General features: G+C 40.7%; 1 protein-coding gene across 8 annotated transcripts in view; it reads right to left on the bottom strand.

Moving 5' to 3' along the window:
• Positions 1–21,573, bottom strand: part of ELMO1 (engulfment and cell motility 1) — a 516,082-nt gene that overhangs the window by 399,052 nt on the left and 95,457 nt on the right. For all 8 annotated transcript variants that reach the window (XM_017670942.3, XM_017670934.3, XM_037027353.2 and 5 more), the window contains 2 exons: positions 6,697–6,737; positions 5,590–5,662 (listed from right to left, as the gene is read on the bottom strand). In XM_017670942.3, the coding sequence (XP_017526431.1) occupies positions 5,590–5,662; positions 6,697–6,737 (114 nt within the window). The remainder of the gene's footprint in view (positions 1–5,589; positions 5,663–6,696; positions 6,738–21,573) is intronic.

The raw sequence follows: 21,573 nt of genomic DNA, 5'->3' as shown, positions 1-21,573 counted from the left end.
TTTGCGGAGCCCAGTGCTCAAGGCATGACAGTTGAACTGAAATCCATATGACAGTCGAGGAGTCTCTGACTGGGTGGGACATAAATGTCCCAGAGGTACCAATCCCTGACTGCCCTGGGAGCTCCAGGACTGGGTGAGAACCCAGAGCATCCAAGCAGTAGGAATGGCACCAAAAGGGTGCCCCTCAAATGGCCCCACTTCTTCACAAAGGTTCCCAGACCCAGCTTTACAGAGAGGGCCTGGGTGAGGCATGATTATCTCCACTATTACAAAATACATGTTTATCAAAGTCAGATACTGTGGAGGTTTATCACTATACTTCATACATTCTGGAGTAGGTCTTAGCAGGGGGGAAGCAAATACCACTCTGAAATTGTGATAAAGCTTTAACTCTTGGTATGTATGCAATCTCCTAATGGTGCCCTCCACCCTGCCCTGTGCTTTCTAGGGACCCACCTCTCTGCATGCTTAGAGTTAAGGATGATGAGGCAATTTCCCTGTTTGCCTAAAAGGAATGGTATTAGTGTAGGAATTAGAAAACTGTACAACCCATACCAAGTGAAAACCCCTAATGAGTGGAGAGTACCATTACGTCTTCCTCCAATTTATCCCCTTAAGGAATAAGGAAACTACGGGCTGTGCGGTAACCAGTGCTCACCGGCTGTAACTTCCTGTATTTATTTTCTTGACACAATTACCATCAGGATCACTAGCCTGGTCTCAACAAAGAAAAGGCATCACAAACAAATTGGGCCCAGAGAGTGGCGGTGCGGGTGGGACACAGGGTTTCTAGGAAGAGGCACAGAAAGCTTGAAGACAGATCCAGCTGGAACCAAGCCTCAGCTTGACCACTGCCCATCTCTGTGGCCCAAACACACCGTTGTACAATCTCTCTCAGTCTCACCTTCCTCACTGTAAAATGGAGCTGATCATACCTGTACCATCAGACTGGAATAAGGATAATGAATTAAAATGCTTAGCATTCTCTTCATAACATTCTTTTTCAGTAGACAAATTTCCACTGGAATACTTAAAGTAAGCCCATGATTTGCAAAAAGAAACAAATGGGACTCCATCAAACTAAAAAGCTTCTGAACAGCAAAGGAAATAATCAACAAAATGAAAAGGCAATGGGAGAAAATATTTGCAAATTATATACCAGGTAAGGGGTTAACATCCAAAATATGTAAGGAACATACACAACTCTATAGCAAAAATGAAAACAATCCAATGAAAAAAAATGGGCAGAGGAGCTGAATAGACATTTTTCCCAAGAAGACACACCCATGGCCAACAAGTATGTGAAAAGGGGCTCAAAACCACTAATCCTCAGGGTAATGCAAACCAAAATCACAGTGAGATACCACCTCACATCAGTCAGAATGACTATCATCAACAGAGAAAAAGAGAGAGAGATAAATGTTGGCAAGGACGTGAAGAAAAGGGAACAATCATACACTGTTGGTGGGAATAAAAATTAATTTGGCCACTATGGAAAATAGCATGGCAGTTTCCTCAAAAGTTTAATAACAGAACTACCATATGATACAGCTTCTGGGTTTGTAGCCAAAGGAAAAAGAAATGTAATCAATATTTTGAAGAGATATCTGCTCTCCTGTGTTCACTGTGGCATTATTCACAATAGCCAAGATATGGAAACAACCTAAGCATATATCAACAAATAAGTGCATAAAGAAGGCATATGCAATTGAATATTATTCAGCCATGAGAAAGAAGGAAATCCTGTCATTTGCGACATCATGGATAAACCTTGGGGACATTGTGCTAAGTTAAATAAATCAGATAAAGAAATACTGCATGGTGTCACTTAAGTGTATCAACTTAAAAGAAGAAAAGTTAAACTCACAGACACAGAAGAGTAGAAAAAGTAGTTACCAGGGGCTGAAACAGACAGAAGTTGCTAAAAGAATACAAACATTCAGCTATAAGATGAATGAAGCCTGAAGATCTAATGTAAAATCTGGTGACTCTAGCCAATAACACTATTAAAGCATTGAAATTTGCTAAGAGAGTAGAACTTAAATGTTCTCACCCAATACATATAATACATACATACATACATACATACATACATACATACCTGAGGGGACGGATTATGAATTAACTAGATAGGAGGAATTCTTTCAGAAAATACATATATCAAATTACCAAGACATACAAGTTAAACATCTTACAATTTTGTCAATTATACCTCAATAAAGCTGAAAAAATGCACAATTTGTTTTTCATTTTTTATTTTCTTTCTTTCCCTCCTTCTTTCTCAGACATCACCCTGAAATACAGAAGTTTATGGGACAAAATTTGAACTTGTGAACAGCTGAATCTTAACTTTCTCCAAGCTAATTTGAATGCTATGTTTCTGCTGAACCCTGCTCAACAACATGACATCTTTTCCCACTGCACTGAAAAACCGAAGTGAATAGCCCAATAAGCAAATGAAGGCTATCTCAGAAAATGAGTTTGAAAAGCCTAAGAAAAGTAGGGGAGATGCCTCCTGAGGAGATGCCTTCAGAGGAAGAGAATCACAAGCATCCAGTCACAGTCACAAAATGTGTTAGCTTGTCAGGCCTGGAGAATTTTTCTTCCTTAAAATTATAGGTAATATTCTATCTCTGGCAAAGGGAGGGAGACCACCTTACATTCAAGGAAAATCAGTAACTAGAACACGCACAAGCTTCAAAAATTAGTCACACGTTACTATGGTAATGCAAATATTACCTAACAGCTCACTGGGCCCTAAGTAACCCAGATGATGTTAAACCCATTACTTTAAACATGAAAAATGGGCTCTATTTTTAGGAATACTTGCAAGGAACTGGATGGACCTAACAGCAGACTGAAGGCAGCACAGGTCGGCCCCCGCACCCAGGACTCGAGGTCCCTCTCATCCTGAGCACATCGAGCTCTGTGTCACGTGCACATGCAGCTGTGCCCACTAACAGCTGCAGGGGGAGAGCGATGACTTTCTGCTTGCTAACAAAGGGCTACCATTGGGAAGAAGAGTCTTCTCACTCTCTAAACTCTTAATGAAAGAATAATCCTGGCTACTGCCCACTGAAGCGGGACAGACCAGTGCCAGACTTAGGTGGCAGTCCCTTGTACACTCAACATTGAGAATTTCCTCAGGCAAAATAAGATCTCCCAGAAAATGACTAGGATGTCTGATAAAACAGTAATTTTCCCACTGTTACAAGCAGTTTGCATTTCCTGAGTATATATTCATCTTGTTTAGAACAAAAACACACATAGAAAACGAATTTTTTAATTACTCCAAGAACCGGTCACATACAAACACTCGCAAGTCACACTTAGTACACAACTTCTATTCCCAGTACACAGTGTCTGGGACAAACGGCTCCCAGCAGTGTTCCTCCAGGTGGCATCCCATATCAGAATTCCATGGAGGGCTCTTAAAATACAAAACCTTAGTCCATATGCAAGTCCACTCAATCTGTGTCACTGGGCTTGGGATTTGAAAATACACATTTTTAAAAGATTCTCCCTGTAATGTTTATGTTCTCTAGTCTGAGAATTCCATCCTTAGTAATCTGCAATAAACTGAGGTCTCCTAGCTATGACAGAAGACAGGCCAGCCAAGAGGGGACACAAGCCAATATAAATTAATCAAAGGCAGGGCTGTTTGTGACTTCGTAGCTTTTAGTCTACAACCCAGGGTAAAAAACAAGCACATTATACATGTTTATATATGTGTGTGTAAGACACAAGTTTTTGCAAACAACAACCAACTAAACTGATTTCGCCATATAGTAATTGGTGGTGTTTGAAAACCCTATTATAACTTCTATTGTCCTATAATTTTATCACTTTTACCATTACACTTTTTCATATTATATCCCAAATAGCAGAAAAGCATACAATCTTTTCCAATAGTCTCCAAAAGTCACAATAGTTTAGTTACCTTTAAAAGATGACTTTACCAAGTTGAAATGAGACAGTCTCAGGATGTCAACAGCAATACACCTAACTTCTAACACTTACCTTTTATTTACTTACAAGCTCTTTATTTTACAAAGAAGAGCACACAGATTATCTAAATGCAGTATAAAATAAATGAAAAATATTAAGAAAATGAAGCAAGGGGAAAATAGAGACAGGAAACTAAGTATTTGTGTAATGAATCAAAGGAACAAGTAAAATTAATAGATACACACAGGCTGGGAAACCTAGTCTACTTGTTAACTCTCAGTTTTCTGGCAGCCAATGTGAAGAGGAAAACACAATCAGTTGTGAAAATTCTGGTGTTCATCTGGGAAGGACAAAGCAATTTCTGAGAAGCGTTTCCAGGCCTCCCTCCCTCTGGGCTGGGCTGAATGCCCCTTGCCCCACCCCGCAACCCCCCCTCACAGACACATAAATGCACACACACACACACACACACACACACCCTCAGGATAGAGAGAGCCATCACGTAGAAACAGGACCCTTGTTACTGCCTCCACTTCCACCACCACCTGATTCATAGGTAAATGGTGACCCTAGGGATGGCTGATTGGGACAAACAATGCCTGGACCTGAGGACACCCAATTCTCCCTCCTCCCAGAGCACACTGTACTCATTCCTGTCCCAGCACTGACCACCTTGCTGTGATGAACAGTGCTGTCAAGAAGGCTGTCCCTTCCCTCCCTGTCAACCCCACAAGGGTGCAGTTCCATCAGGACAATACTGGCTCCCATGCATCAGTGAGCTCTCCACAAAACTGAGCTGAAGGCCACGCTCTTCTAGAAATCCCCAGAAGGAAAAATGACAGAAGCACAAGGATCTGGATTTGCTTCCTGATACCCTATAGTTTACTACCCCTGAGCTATCAGCCAACCCACATGACCTTTATGACTCAATTTCTTATCTGTTAACCACAACCCATACTGTTTACATCACAGGTTGTCTCGAGGAAGAAATCAACCAACAGATGTAATGTGCCCGGCCCATTTCCTGGCACACAGTGGGTGCTGAATAAATGCTAGTTGTCCCTTCTCCTATCAGGGATGTCTCAGACATTGGTTTTACTTGCTGACAAAACTACTGTAGTCTTCACAACTCCCTCCCTGTCCTCCAAGCTTCCTAAAGCGTAAAAAAAAATCACCGGAGAAGCAGGGTTCCCAAGAGCACAGAACACTCAGTGCCTGCAAATGTCACCTTTGTTAAGTCTCTTGTCATTGTTTCAATCATTGTTTCAACTACATTAAGCAGGGCTTAGAGGCTGTTATGAAAAAAAAAAAAAAAAAGCCTGAGAAAGGAGAGCGGGACTGTCATTAAGTATCAAATAAACGCTTAAGGCAACAATAAGAAAGAAGAGATAATTAGTAAATTCAAGGTCAGAAGGCAAATGCTGTTACTAAAACAGGACACAGGAACTTATCTGGTCTTCACTCCTGAACGTGCTAAATGTCTCCTGGTTAATACTGACATGTCAGTTGTTTACTTTGCACACACTATTTTCATGGATGGTAGAGATCTAAAAGTCAGACCAGCTGAACAGAGGAAACATCAGTCATGTTTCAATTTCCTTAAGTGTAAGTGTGCCAGATTAAATAAAGTGGGTGACCTACCTTTTCCGTGATATAGAAGTTTGAGCTATCAGCATGCTGCAGTGCAAAGTATTCATGGTTGGTAAGGGACCACCTTAAAAATGCAAGCATAAACTGATCAGAAAACCAAAAAATGGTCATTTTTACTTTTACAGTTTGACAGAGTTAGATGAAGTAAATACCCCGTGCTTGGAATTTGGCCAGTACCGTATGTATCCCACAATGTGGTTCCTAAAACAAAATGACACTGACCCAACCTTTATTACCCTGAGACCCATCATTTCACATGTGGATCGCTAGGTCTTATTCCAAGCCTATTGCTCACCTTTAAGCATTTTACCTTCATGACTTTGAGGCAGGGCTACTTTAATATAAAGTTACTTTCCTTCCGATTTTGAAGGTGTGGAGCAGAGAGAGGAAAACAAAGAAATGAATGCAATGCATTTAAAATTTTTGAAAACGGTTTCATTTCAGTTGTCTCTGTATTCCACAATCCCCCATCAATATGCCCGCTGCATGTTGCAACATTCCAACTAACTATCCCAGGTCTTCAATAAATTCCAGGTAATACTCTATTCATAGCCCTGCTTTAAAAGTCAAAAAAAAAAAAAAAGAAAAACACCTCATGCAACTTCCATACCTGCTTTCCTTTGGACTGAGAATAGCCCAGAGAGAAGTAGAAAAGCCGTACCACCGTGAAGTTTCACGTAGCAGCAAAACTACACACCAACTGGTCTTTTAAATTATTTCATCTTCTATGGGCACTTGAATTTGAGGTCCTCACCTTCCATGAGGACCTAAGTGGTCCTCTTAGCTTATACCAGATGAAGTATGTATCTAACCTCAGGAACTTTAGACTACTCCCTGCTGAGTAACCACAACTTTCCAAATAAATAAAACCAACCCCAGAGTGTACACACTAGCCATTTCATACTTTCTGCTCTTGGAGGAACAACAGTAATTTTTTGGTTAAAGAGGGCATGTAAATCTTACCTAGGAATCCTTGGTGTCTTTGGACAGGTCAAGTAGTAGCTTAGGAATAATGTTTTACGATCACACAGGGAATATTTTTTTAGCTTTTCAATTTGTGGACTGAAGTGACTCAGATGAATCCTGAGTAACACTTACCCATCACAGACTTCCTTTATTATTGCAGACAGTGGTTTTTTCTGCAAAATAGCAAAAAAAGGAAATACTCTCTGTTAGTTTCATTTCATCATTTTAAATGAAAAAAAAAAGAAGAAGCCTAATAAAAAGATATCTAAGGAGAATTTACATTTGCTATTCTTAGTTGTTGTCAACAAGTCAGTTGTTTTTCTCAAGGTAATAACCTACCAGCCAGCCCCACCAACTATATTGATTTATTACACTTACAGTACTTTTTTTTCTATACTTAACATTATTAGTTGAACAAAATATACATCAGATTTAATTCAGCCACCATAAAATTAGGATGAAAACAGCTTTGTTCAAAGATTTCACAGGCAATGAAAGCCCACAAGGTCAAATGATAACCAGAATTCCTTAGGAATAGCACACCAATCAGGCAACCCAGTTTGGTTTTATGCAAACAAACTTGGATTCATGATGTTTTTATGAGAATGCGTGGCAAATGGAATATGAGGTATTGCAAAATTGTTCCTGCAAAGTGCATATAATCCTTCCCCAGCCCTGGCCCAAGCAAATGCCAATCACGCAGCAGCTTGAGCTGGCACACTTGAATTATGAGACCATGACATCACGTGCCATGGTGTCAACTGGTGGTTGACTACAGCTGTGACTGGCCTACCAGCCACAGCTGTGCTCTGCCTGCCTCCAGAGAAAAGGAATGCAGCAGAGAGACACACACACACTGTTCACCCAGAGATGTTGAAATTCTTCCTGCCTTGGATGCAAACAGACCCTGTCTGTCTCCTGGGGTGGGCGACAGTGTATCAACAAAGAAACAGATCACAGACAACAAACAAATAGGGAAGAGAAATCAAGAAATACAATACATGGTCCTGGATTTTCAGATACAACCATAGGAAAGCTGACTGCATATAAACACGTACAACTCCTATCCTCTGAAGAGCATGTGGTACAGGAAAAGGAATTCTGCATCAAGCAGAACTGGTTCAAATCCTAGCTTGTCAACTTGGCTGAGTGTGACCTACGATTCCTATAATTTTTTGAACCTCAACTAGTTTATCTGTAAAATGGGTATAGGATATATCCACTCCTCGGAGTTACTGTAAGAATTAAATTAAGTTAAATTAAGTGGAAGATAATATAAAAGGGCTTGGGCTCTGGCTTCCTTGCCCTCTTGAGCCATTAGAAGAGCTCCATTTCCTCCTTGCATCCTTGCCCTTGGACATGACGCTGCTCTGTCTGCATTCTGAACACTGTTCATTATCCTTTTCAAGGGCCTCTAATCCCTGCTAAAAGCTCCAGCTCAGTTCTCAGCGTTCCTCCAGTGAACGCCTTCCCACTAGAGCTCTAGCCACCCTGACAAAGTCCACCACTATGTGTTCAAAAGAATGACTGCCTGCAACTATAAAATATAAAAGGAGTAGGGAGGAGGAGGGGGACCTAGGACTGTTGAGGAGTGGAAGGATGGCAGGGTATTCCCGACATCGTGAGTCAGTCTCCTCTAGAATAAGATTAGAAATGGAGATTGGGTTCTACAGTGAAGTTACATGTCACACAGTCCTAGACCTTTGCAAGAACTTGTGTGTTGTTTAGCTTGTCCATTTAGCTGTGAGGTGCAGGGCAAATGTGTTCTCACAACCAAATGACAAAGGAAACTTAGGAACAAAGCTTTTCCCATAGGATGAGGATTTGTACTTTTCAGCTGCCAGAAACCTCTCCAGGCTACCAGTATTTCAGGGAGATCTGTTCATCTCCCAGCCTCCTAGTCTTCCTGCATCCTGAAAAATGAAATATAAATAACAGGGCTGGATTTCAGCCTTACGTTACATTGAAACAACAGATCAGGCCAAGAAATTATTACTGTTGAGGCAGGAGAAGGAATCTAAAATAACAGCTCCCAGAATAAGACTTCTTGGTTGAGGTACATTAGAGGAATTTCTTGGATTTTAACTCAGGTCTGATTCACAGATTCAGAATTATATTTGAAAAGACAGAAGCCTATAGGGTACTATTATATCTATAACATTCTGAAGTTGGATATATGAAAAGAGTAAAGACCATGGAAGAACAAAGCTGAGGATTTAATACAGAAAAATTAAAGAAAAGCCTGAGCCACAGAGGGAAAGGAATCACAGTTAACTGAACACAATGCATCCATAATGCAGCCAACCCAATTAAAATGAATATTATGTAAGTAGGGGGCTGATCATACTCCCCACTTTCTATACCTGCCCCTTCCACCCTTCTATCTGTTCCCATAAAAAGTCAGCCCCCACCACCCAAACCCAGTTGCCAATGACCATTCACAGTTCTCATCTCTTTTAATCCATCTACCTTATTTGACACTGTTACAACTACCTTCTTTTTGAAATCCTCTCTCTAGAACTTCTATGATATCCCCTTTATTCTCCTATAGTTATAACCAGTAAGCCTTCAAAAAAAACAAGAGATCCTTCATTGTTTCTCATTTACCTCTGCCTTCCTAACTCCAAATTTCTGTTCTTATTTCTTCTGCTTTTACTCAATTGGTCAGTTCCTCATTCATTTCAACTGTCCAAAGTCTATATAGCTCTGGTCCCAAACACTATCTTGGGACAGTCTGTCAGATACAGTTTTTTAATTCTCCTTCAGGCATCTTATTAAACATACAAACAAAAATCACCGCTCTCACTATTCCCACCCATCAGTCCCCCAAAATACCATGCCCCCCCAAAGTTTAACCTACCCCTCCATGACTCTTCTGCCTCATTGGACACCACAACTGCCCAGGAGCATCAGTCACCTTTATGTCTTCACTCTCCAGATCTAATTTGTTACCAGGTTATGTAGCATTTTCGCCTCTGATGCTCACATCATTACTTCTCACTTTCTAACTATTCTCCCAAAACCCTGACACTCATCGTTTGATGCCTGGTACAGAACCAATCCTTCTCCAATCTGTCACACTTAGCTGTAGGTCCCTAGCCCCAGAGACTTTCCTGAGCACCATCGCATCACTAGTAACTACCTGCCTTAAGTTTCCATCCGCAAGCTGCATGTCAAACTTAGGCTCCTAGTTTCCATTGGTTCCTACACTCAACTTGCTTCCTTTTGGCAGTTTCTCCACATATGCTTCTAAAGAACTTATTCTTGTCATCTCCTGTTTTTTACCCTCTTCTGTGACATATACATTTATAAGACACTGTGTCCCATCATCGCTTCCTCCACAACTTTTCTCCCCTTTATTCTTTCTAGGACTTACACTACCATCTTTATTAAAAGGTCTGAGGATCCCGTCACCAGATTCTTGCAAAGAAGCCTCCACATCTCCATTTTCTTTCTGTACAATACCTGTATTAACTATAATTAGACTAAAATTAGACTTTCCCCACAAACTTTGCTCATGTCTCCCTTTTGCTCCAATCTCCTCCATAGAACCCCAATGACCACCACTTAGAGAGTATAAACTCCTTAACTTGTTATCCAGTGTCTACCACAATCTGGTCTCAAGCAAAGTTTCTACCAACATTGTACATGTTCTCCATGCTTCTTGATGAGACTCACCAAAAAAAAAAAAAAACTTCCCAACTCCATATGTTCACTCTATGCCATTTGCTGAAACATCCCTCTCCTCTGTGTTCCAACCCTACCACTAATACCCATGTGGCAGCCACCTCCTCTAAACAGATGTCCCTGATCTCCCCAGGTAGACAGAGATCACTCCTTCTCTGCACTCAGCCTATTAAATAAATCACTCCTAAGGATTTTGTACACCTGTCCTCTCTTCTTGTCCCTTGAGATCAAGGCATTGTAATTCACCTTTGTAACCTTCCTCACCCTTCAGTACTAGTTACCACAATACATAGGTGCTAAGGACCTAAAAGGAGACTCAACACATTTTTGTTAAATGGAAAACCCAGACATTCACTTTCTTTAAAAATCAAAACAAACAAAAAGGCTTGAATGTAAAGCAACTATTTTGAAGTCTAGCCTGGATTACACAGCACCCAGCCCACTTGCCACCGTGTAAACCACGCCTGGAGGCTCTAAGCAGCTGCTGGCTCTAAGCTGTTAGGCGTGTGAAAGCTGCCACTACTCCCTGCACAGACCTCGCTGGAAGGAGTTATGTGACTCATGGAGCACTGAGTGAGCCAGCTGATGAGAAGTGTTATTCAACAGCTGATAAAAACAGACACCGATTACTGACTGTCACCACCCATTTAGCAAGGCCACACAGGTGAGCCACACTCTCTTAAACAGAGACAGAACGAGATACCTAAGCAGAAAACACTAGCCTGCTATCACTGCTTCTCTCACTACCTGTATAAAGCCCTCACCCGTATAAAGTTTGACACGAGCTCCTTGCCTGACTTAAATTTCAAGCCAAATGCCAGCTTTGGCTATGTTTTAGTTAACATTTGCTCAGGTTACATATGGTGTTTCTATCTACCTGTCCAGTTCTCCAAGACTTGGGAGTAGGGTGACAAGAGCAATATCTTGATCACTTTCTGTAGACCCACTGAAGAACCTGCCTTTCACTTCAGGCCTCAGAGAAAAGGAATTTGGTCTAAAAGGATGAAAACTGGTTCTTTTCCCCGTCACTCCATAAACCCTAAGGAAACTGACAATAAAATTCTATACTCCATTTGAATATATCTAGACTTAGAATATTGAGGCAAATTATTTTAACTGCCTGAGTATGTTTTCATAAATTACAAAAATCATAACTAAATTCCACAAGCTTTCTTGTTTGAAAGGTCAAAACTACCTTCTTGGACTCAGCAGTGAACTGAAATGGGAAAAGCAGGAATGTTGTGGGGGATAACCTAGAGAATTAGACAGTTAGCAGATTTCTACGTGCAGTGGATCAGGGACAATTTGACCCCAGACTACACTCTTTCCCCATTCCCTTTAGCAACGGTGAGGTCATCTTGCAGCATACAAAAGCATTTCTCAACTTTATAGCATTCCGGGAAAATGTTAATTTTGGCAGAAACATTTTTATTTCTCAAACGAAGTATGCATTTCCATATGAATCTGATTGGCAAAGTCCCATGTGCCAACAGTTATATTCAAGGAGTAGCTTTTTGTTTGGGGTGATTAGTCCTCCCTTTTTATTTTAACTCATATGCTCCAAAAGAATCCCTTTATTTAACTTAACTTACTGAAGATGGTAAGCCCAGAAAGCATATTTCCTACACTACAAGATGTGCTGATCTATTTGCATATAATCAGCTAGATTCTTAAGAATGGCCAAGTGCTCTAGCAATTCATTTTTAATCTATGCCTCTGGCAATACACGCTTCTCTCTCTATTCCTTAAAATGGGCGTAGGTCCTTTGCTTTCCTTTCTGTACTCTCTCCCTTGCCTTTAATGAAATGCCAATATCATAAATTCCTGAATCTGCACCTCCCACTCTGACCCCTCTTTTTAAGGTCTGAGGCTGCATTTCCAGTAATCCCTTGTGTGGATCCACGCAGATGTCCTGCCACCTCTTCAAGCTTAACACTTCAGCTTCTTTATTAAGCCAGATCCTCTTCTTGCCTCCCTTGAATCTCTTTAAAAAATGATCACTCTCTCAAAACCGAATGTTTCTGTGATGAATGCCCTTGTACTGTTCACCATGTAAGAATTTATTCACTATGTAAGAATTCGTTCACCATGTGAGAACTTGTTCGTTATGCTTCAGAAGATTGGAGACTGACGAGAATTAGGCTTCAGATGGATTAATGATTGTGCATTGAGCATTGACCCCCCTATACTGAATTTTATTGTTGTTAACAACCATTTGATCAATAAATATGAGAGATGCCCTCTCAAAAAAAAAAAAAATGATCACTCTCCCACCCAAAGCACATGGTTCCTCTAAAGCATGAGAGAACTCCTAAGAAACGTTCTTGGGAGTCTCTGGTTGCTTATTTAGTGGTTGGCAAAGTCCCACCTGCCTGGAGGCTCCTTCCCTGGGCACAGCCCCGCTGCTCTTCCTCCTCAATGCTCCCGACCCCACATGCCTCTGACGAGCGCACTTCCTTTTCAGCCCCTGTTCTTGTCCATGGCCCACACACCTGGTTTGGAGACTTTGCCCAGCCAAATGCTCACCTCCGAGCTCTCAAGTCTATTTCTGCACACATTTCTGCCTTGACACTGGCTCATGGGAGGTGGCAGCATCCCCAGCCGATGTGACCATGTGCCCGTCAGCAGCCACGGATGGTGGGCACAGTTCTTGCCTCTGGCACCCCCTGCTGAGACCCATGTCTGTTCTGAAATGGGCATCCTCCAGAAAAGAAAGCCTGGCTTCACAGAAAGCTTGTTCATTTCAAATGTTCTTAATGACATGGGGAAAAAAATACTTAGGAGATGACATTAGGTGACCAGAAAAGCATTTAGCATGCTGATCGTGTAGTAACGACTTGCTTTTCTCTATCTTCCCTCAGTTATGAGCTCCTGAAGAAAATTCTTTCCTAGGATCAAACCCCAACTTCTGCAGTCCCTGGTTTTATAACTTTAGACTTATTACTTCTCCTCTCCATACTTCCATTTTCTCTTCTGAAAATAAAAGCAATAGCTCACACATTGTCACATTGTGAAGATTAACTGCAATGACATATGTAAAACCCACGAAATAGTGCCTAGTGCATAGTAAGGCACTGGCTCAGTGTTCCCTATGAACAGGTTCTTTTATTTCTTACATCCTGTTTGGACACTTTGCAGGTACTCTTTTTTTTTAAGTTGGTTAAAGAAATTAAATAAATGACAGAATGAGGATCCAATTCCTCTTTCCCCCTTGAGTGACTCCCAGCCACCCCCGTGCCACCTTGGAGCTCTCCTCAGAGCTCTCAAGTCTATTGCTCATCCTGTTCTTTATTCTTTCATTCATTTATGTGTCTTTTGCCAACTAGGTCATAGTTGCTCTGGCGGCAGACACCACATATAAGACATCTCTGTCCCATCCCAGGACAGTGGCTGTTAGGCTCCCACAAGGCATGCAATTAATGAATGTATTTAAGAACACATCGTCCTTTTTCAGACTTCTTTCCCTTTCTTCTGGTCTCTTTCTGACTGCCACTGAAGCTACAGCAGGAGCTAAAGGTGGAAAACAGCAAGAGGAAGACAGAAGCAATGCCTGCGCACCACCATGCATCCACCCTCCAGACGGCCGGCACCTTCCAGCCCCCTTTAATGGCAAAACTATTTCCCACAGAGACTTAAAGTTTTGGTCCTAGACAATTAAAAAGCTTTCTTCAGTGCTTTAAAAGAATGTGACTGATACTTTATTCTAACACTTTGAGGTGATGCACCACAGCACTTGGGATTTTACATTGTGTTTATAGATGGAAATTCATTGAACATATTCTGCACAGCACTTATGAGTAATGTTGGTCCAGAAAAGAAACCCAGCTTCCAAATGTCAGGACACCTCTGAGAAGGGATACACATGATGACCAAGACTTAAGCCTGCAAAAGATCTGGAGAAACTTTAATGTACAATAATCCATCCAGTTCCCAGAGGTGCCTCCTGACATTGTGTCAATGACACCAGTCATTTTACAACAGCTTTACCCCCACCGCAATGAGCTCTGTGACTACTCTCCATGCTCCCAGACATTTGCCTTTAGTATGGAGGAGCCCAGTGTGTTCCCAGAGATGTGAATGCTTACTCTGTCTTCCTAAAAGTGGCCTAAATAATCCAAAATATAATGACAAAACCACACTTTCTTCAGGCAAATTTAGCTGGTTCTTGGAAAGACAGTATTTTGATAACAGTTTCAATGTAAATCACTGACACAAGATTCCAAAAATTGACAGAAATGACAAAGAACCTCACAACTGTGTCTCCAAAGTAGTCAATCCATGTAACACATTAATTTTAAAAATTGAAAGATGACAGGCTATGCCACCTTTTCCTTGACAAATGGTGATTTATTTCAAAAATGGGCTTATTAAAAATGACTTGTTTCAAGCTTCACAAAACTAACTAAATATTATATTTTATCAAGATAAAGTATAATCTCTGAATCATAGTAATCACTGGACTATGTAAATGAGCAAAGACATAATTAATCAGGCACTTTTATCTATTAGTGGCTTAAAGACAAGTAGAAATAACTGTCTCATGTAGGTACACTGATACACTTCTACTGAGTAGCAATTGCCTTTCCCTTCAATTGGAAGAGAAACAGCAATTTTAGACAACGACAACAATATAGAAATGGACAATGCATAAATAAAGCACTGCTCATATCGATTATCTTTTGTAATTCTCCTTCCTGTCCTTCACTATTTTACACTGTCCCAGTATGTGTTGCTATGGATATATAAAAAAATATTTTTCCCCAAATTTCAGTATCTCAGACAGCAACAAAAACCAATTTCCTAATTTCCATAGCCCTCTCAACCTTCCTTAATATCAGCCTTTTCCAGGAAGCATGCCCAGATGACTCTAGACTGGCGGGCATGCCATTCCACCACACCCTCATAAGCAAGTGTTCTCCTTTAGGTGGAAATAAGTGATTCACACTGTGAATCAATTCGGGACTTATTTGTGTCAAGTTTGTATGTGGAAGGTTAATCGTATTTATGTGCATTGTTTAAAAATAAGAAGTCAGACTCAGTAGGATAAACAGAAATGTCTGTCGACTCTGATAGACAGGGTATTATCAGACGAGGTAAGAAGATCTGAACAAGCCAGATAAACTCTGAAGGCAAAGTAGGGTTCAGGTTCAATTTAAACACAGGATTATGAAGGTTTATCAATTGCAAAGGAACTGAGATTGGATATAAGACAGCAGTTAAAAGAATACTAAGAGAAACTAGTAGCAAAAGAATATTAAGAACTGAGTTTACTTTTTAATCTGGGTTTCCTCCCCCACCCTTTTACTTCTGTCTCTCTTCTTTGTGTGTTGGTTTACTTGTTTCCGAATGGCTGCGCTAATTGCCAGGTCATCCTTCTTTCTGGAGTGGTAATGGATGTCCTGAGACTGCCACTGCTGGCAAGTAGTGGAAGGACATGGGCTTCCAAGTCTCAAATATATGTCCCACAAATGTGACGATGGCATCCTAAGGCTGAACTACAGCCTTGAAAAATTTAAAAAACAGGCACTTCTGGAAGGGTCTGGAATATGCAAACAGTGGCCACAACCTCATGCACTCTCTAAAACTCCCTTACCTTTGATATATCCTCCCAGACTTTTATTATCTATCGCCACTTGGCCAGCCCTTCTGATAATAATGACAACACTCATAGCTACTATATATTGAGTGACTACCTTATATCCTTACAAGATGATATTATTAAGTCTATTTTTACAAATGAGAAAACTGTATGAGAATCCTGAGACATTAAGTAGCTTGCTCAAAGCCTCTTTTGTATGGGAAGATGCCAGAATTTGAACCCAGGCCTAAGTAATTCCAGAACCTTTGCTCTTTAAGTCCATCCCAAATCTGGAGTCCTGGCAATCATGAACCACAAGAGCAAGTGCCCAGAACTAACCCCTGAGGGGAAAGGCACTAGTTCTGGCTATTTTGGTTCCTGGCACATAGTGAGTTTCTGATAAGTGTTATGTAAGGCACAAGGTTTTAGCACTACCATGAGAACAGCAGATGATCCTGCCTCAGGCATTATCCACACAAATTATGATAAAATCCTAAACTACTATGGAACCTTTTGATACCCACTGCAAGAACTCCCTGCTTTAGCTCCCTTCTCACTTTTGGTGCTACAACTTCTCTGTAGTCCCCTTCTGCCTCAGGCCATTTTAACTTGAGTGTGCATCCTTCCAAAATCTCAAACTCAAACCTCACCCCAAAACTATTTTTCCCAATTTTCAACTTTTATTATTCTTCTACTTTACCAGAAAATACACTTACAATCAACATTACATCTTCCCTATCCTTCAGATTATCTGCTTTTCAGTCTTGCCAAGTCCATGTCAGAGGTGAGTCTCTAAACTTTCCTCTTTATTCTGCCTATGGGTACAGAGAAGCAATTAAACATAGATGCTATTTGGATTGCTTTATTAAGGCACACTGGTTGGAGGTGGAGTAAATAAAAAGGTGTGGCTTATTGGGAGTTCATGTTGTATATGGAGGAGCTGACAATGTCACACACGAATGAGAGAGTGACTAAAAAGGCACATTAAAGGCAAAAAATGTGCCTTTAAAAATTAAAGGGTTCTTGATGACTTGAACCCATCATAAGTTTTTAAGCAGGGAAGAGGCATAAATAGGTGTGCATTTTCTAGGAACTGAGATTGGTTATAAGATAGCAGAAGATCACACAATGTGTAAATGGAGTCATAAGATATTACAGTGCATATAACAAGGGTCTTCATTTAGTCTGAAGAGGCAGAAAACACTTTCTCTAAGGAGCTAGTATCCATCTGGGAAGGAGAATGAACATTTTCTAGTGATTGGTGATTACACTGGAGGTCAAGAGACCAGTCGGGTGGACAAATGGACCAGTGTACCAAAACCCAAAGGAAATCTTAAAAGGAGGCTCAGCCATATAGATCGTTGCCTTCTTTTCCTAAACCCACAACGTTTCCAGGAAGAATGTGAGTCTACCTAAGTATTCCTCCACTATTACGTTCTGTTTTGGTACCTATCACCACTCTGTGATCATACAAGAAATCTTAGACTCATCCTTAACAGTTCACTCTCCCTCACCCCCTTACATGTAATAAATTATTAGCTACCTGTCAACTTAATCTCATTTATGTCTTAATCATACATAAGTCTCACTACTCTGTCTCCCCTATCAACACCCTAGGCTGCAGAATGATCATTTCTTGCCTGGGCTACTGAAAGAGCTGTCTAACTAATCTCTCTTATTTCATTTGATCTCTTACAAAACCATTTTCAAACTGTGACTTCCGTAAGCACTGATCATAGCACGTCACTCCCCTGTTTAGAAACCTTCCCCTTTCTCATAGCTCTTGGACAGAGTATTAAGTCCATACAACTCGGACAGCCTCTGCCCATCCAACCAAAGCCTAGAGCCCCTGCTCTCTCCCACTGTGGTATTTCTTTTCAGTTTCAAAGAGGTAAGATACTCGCCAGGATCTCCTCAAATACTGCCTCTCCATCATTCATTCTGTTCTTTACTAGTAGGCCTGCTAATTAGACATAGGTTGAAACTTCTTAACATGTCCTTTCAATACAACCTCACATTCATATTTTTCATTCCTATATCTTTTGAGCTGTGTTCTAGAAATTCTTATTTCATTCTCTAAGTTACTAATTCTCTCTTTAGCAAATCCACTCCACAGTTACTTACTATATGTATATTTTTCATTTCTAAGATTTCTAACTGGTTCTTTCTTATATCCATCTATTCTCAATTTATTACCTACCTACTTTGTATTTATAATCTCCTGTTTGTGTAGATATTATTCTCTCCCTTTTAAAGTCTTCCCCTTGAGGATACCTGACACATTTTTTAAGTCCTCTCTTACCCTCTGTGCTCCCCCACAGTGAGCAGAGAGAGTAGGGGCAGCAGGGCAGCAGGGGCAGATGTGATAAAGGGGACAAGAGGCAAGCAAGTTTTCTGAGGTAACTGGTTGGATAGAAAAGCTGAGGGAGAGAGAAGAGCCCAGGAAGACAAGTAGTTTCATCTGTCACCAAGAAAAGGAAAACATGAAGAGAAGCAAAACTACACTGATTTGTGGGCAGAAGGAACAATGAGGACTATTTTGAAGATGATCAGTTTGAGGTGTGAGAAACATCTACGGGCAGGCAAATAGGCAGATGGGTAGCTGTTTATATGGGTTAGGAGGTCAAGAAAGAAGTGACAGCTGGAAATTGTGAGCATCTTATGGTAAGGAGGCTGTAAATCAAAACAGATCACCACAAACTTGTCCCAGAGTAATGATCCATCTATAATCATTTTGAAATTGGTATAGCTTATGTTGAAGTCATTTGGTTCTCTTTTGACTATGGATGGCTTGGATGGCAAGACAAAAATAGATGTTTATAAAGTCAATTCATAAAATGTAATAATATATTTAGAATGTTTGTTGGGAACAAACAAGGAAAGAGATGTTCCTCTCACCAGGGACACTCCTTTCCATAATTATATTTAACTGTCTGTATTATGGGAAAGAAGTAGTATAAACATTACCTGTTTTCTTTGCTCAATATTCATTATGAGTGTACTACATACCATCCCTTGTGCTAGGCACTGGAATACACCTGATTCATGCAGAAGATCACACAATGCGTAAATGGAGTCATAAGATATTACAGTGCATATAACAAGGGTCTTCATTTAGTCTGAAGAGGCAGAAAACACTTTCTCTAAGGAGCTAGTATCCATCTGGGAAGGAGAATGAACAGAAGTTAGAGAGGCAGAGAAACAAGGGGGATTTCCAGTTAAGAGAAAAATCACATCTGTAAGAGCTCTGAGGAGTGTGCATTTATAAAAGGAAGAAAAGTCACATATGAAAACTTTGGAAAAGGCAGAGGAGTTTGGAGGAAGCCACAGTGACTCTAAGCAAGGCTGGTGATGTAGGTGAGGACCGGGGACAGCAGGGCCCTAGTAATCACAGCAAGAAACCTTGTCCGCATTTTATTCTAAATCAAAGGGAGGAGCCACTGAAGAATGCTAAGCCTGCGAGAATGCACTGGAGAGGAAGTAAGACTGGGAGCAGAGGGGCCAGCCGTGAAGTCACTAAGTCTGCTAGTGGAGGTGAGCTAGAGCTGGGGCAGGGAAGTGGAGAGGATGTAGACAGAATCAGGAACCACTCAGGAGGTAGGCTCTACAGGACTTGGTCTTCGAGGGGCTGTGGGAGTTAGATGGAGGTTGTCACGCATGATGGTGGTGCCATTGACTTGGACTCATGAATACATTTGATGGAAATCTAGGAAAAAGAACTGGAAAAGCACATATTTTATTTTTCTGAGGCTGCTCTCATTTTCTCAGAGTTCTGGGCATACTGCACAGATCTAACTATTCTAAGAGATAAAGTAAAGACTGCCCTTCTCTATAGTCAGCTGCCTTTAACTGGTAACCGAGATAATTAGAATTCTTATTAATGCTGAAATCTACATATTTATATGCCCCACCACAAATGCCAGTTGACCTAAACAGGAAAATCAAGCACAAGGTGTGACATGCCCCAAAGGTTCTATAAATGTCAAATGTCTTAGTCACCAAATCTCAAGAAAACATAGTTATGATAGATCCTGTCCAGGGTTGTCCAATCTGCTCTTACCGGCCAAGTTAGGGAATGGAAGAGGAATGGAAGAGAATACCAAAGCACCCTAGCAGGCAAGCAAACTACAATCTGTAATTCATTTTCAGAAGGCAAAGGAAGGCCCAAGTTCATGCTTGCGCAATTAAACTGAGCTCTTAGTCAAGGGGAGAAATATGTTTACTGTCTTTCTCTTCTAAAGCATGGCAAACTCTAAGATTTCATGAGGTTATGTAGATTGTCTCTATTACTCAAGGAGAGAGAGCTAAAAACAGAAATGGAAATAGCCTGGTCACTTTATTATAAAAGAAGTTTAAGTAATAGTTGTTATAATACCAAACACAACAGTTGCAAAAATCAGATGAGGGATGACTATTTCTGTCCCCGAGTCATCCTACCTTATTATGACAGCAAAAAGAGCAACAGTGCAATATCCCACAGGCTTTATAACACCTCCTCACACAGAACAGAAGGAGCTCTCAAAGGTGCTGTGTTTATACTCTCTGTAAGGTACAGAGAGGAGAATTATTAGAACCATCTTACTGATGGAGGCATTGAGGCACTTGTAGAAAGTTACAGCAGGAGCCAGAGAGATCACCTACAGATAGAATCTGAAATTTAGAGGATCTCACAACAGTGATTTCCAAATCTGGGTGCAAGGATATCAGCATCATCAAGGGGCTTGATAAAAATGGGAGTCCTGAGCCTTGGAACCCCCTGTAAGTTCAACATGTTTCACAAAGTGATTCTGATACAGAACCAAGCTTGGGAGCCCCTGGTTTAGTCCATTCCCAACATGGGGAAATCTGTCCACTGCCCAGGGGACACTTAGCAATGACTGGGGACATTTCTGCTTGTCACAACTTGGGGAAGGGATGCTACTGGCATCTAGTAGGTAAAGACTAGGATACTGCTAAAACCCTACAATGCACAGGACAGCCCTCACAAAGAATTATCCAGCCCAATATCTGCAGTGCGAGCTTGGAAACTCACCTTCCAGAAATTCAGTCTTATTTTCTTGATTCTATGGGCTTTTTACATTTTTTACTGTGGTAAAATAAATATAACAATCTTAACCATTTTTAAAAGTACAGCTCAGTGGTATTCAGCACATTCATATTTTGTATTCTGTCTTCTATGTTATTTTTAAAGTTCTGAATTCAAAACTTTTTATTTGGAGCTCAACTGTCAGTTAAGTTCACCAGGCTGTCAATATTTAAATGTCTTGGGAATTATGGGTTTTCGGGCTAAAGAGCTGGCCATAATGCATTTAAGGGAAAGTTTGTATTAATTGGCTCCAGTCTTGACTGAAACATAAGAAGGTTGTTCTATTCTATGTAACACTCTGAAAAAAATCATAATTGGCTCCCAATGGTTACCATTATTAAACACAGCACTGAGGGATTATGTCACTGAATCCCCACAATGGCAGGAAGGATATATAAATATCACCAGTTCTTCCTTACAAAGCAGGCTGTTTGTCCCCAGCCACATAATATTTTAAGAGGCAGCCCAGATTTTAAGTCCATGTTAGTCTGCTCAAAGCCCATGCTTGTGAGCACCAGGCCAAACTTCCTCTATCAATGCCCAGCCTAAAACACCAGCCTTTCAAGGCTGTCTCACCTCATGTGGGCTCCTGTAAAAATAACCCAGACCACTCACCATATTTCCCTAATTTTTAAGGAAATACAGCCTTTGCTTTCAT

This window comes from Manis javanica, chromosome 6 (assembly GCF_040802235.1).
Source record: "Manis javanica isolate MJ-LG chromosome 6, MJ_LKY, whole genome shotgun sequence".
Taxonomy (NCBI): domain Eukaryota; kingdom Metazoa; phylum Chordata; class Mammalia; order Pholidota; family Manidae; genus Manis; species Manis javanica.
The sequence above is the reverse complement of the archived record's forward strand: the minus strand, read 5'-3'. Positions and strand labels throughout refer to the sequence as shown.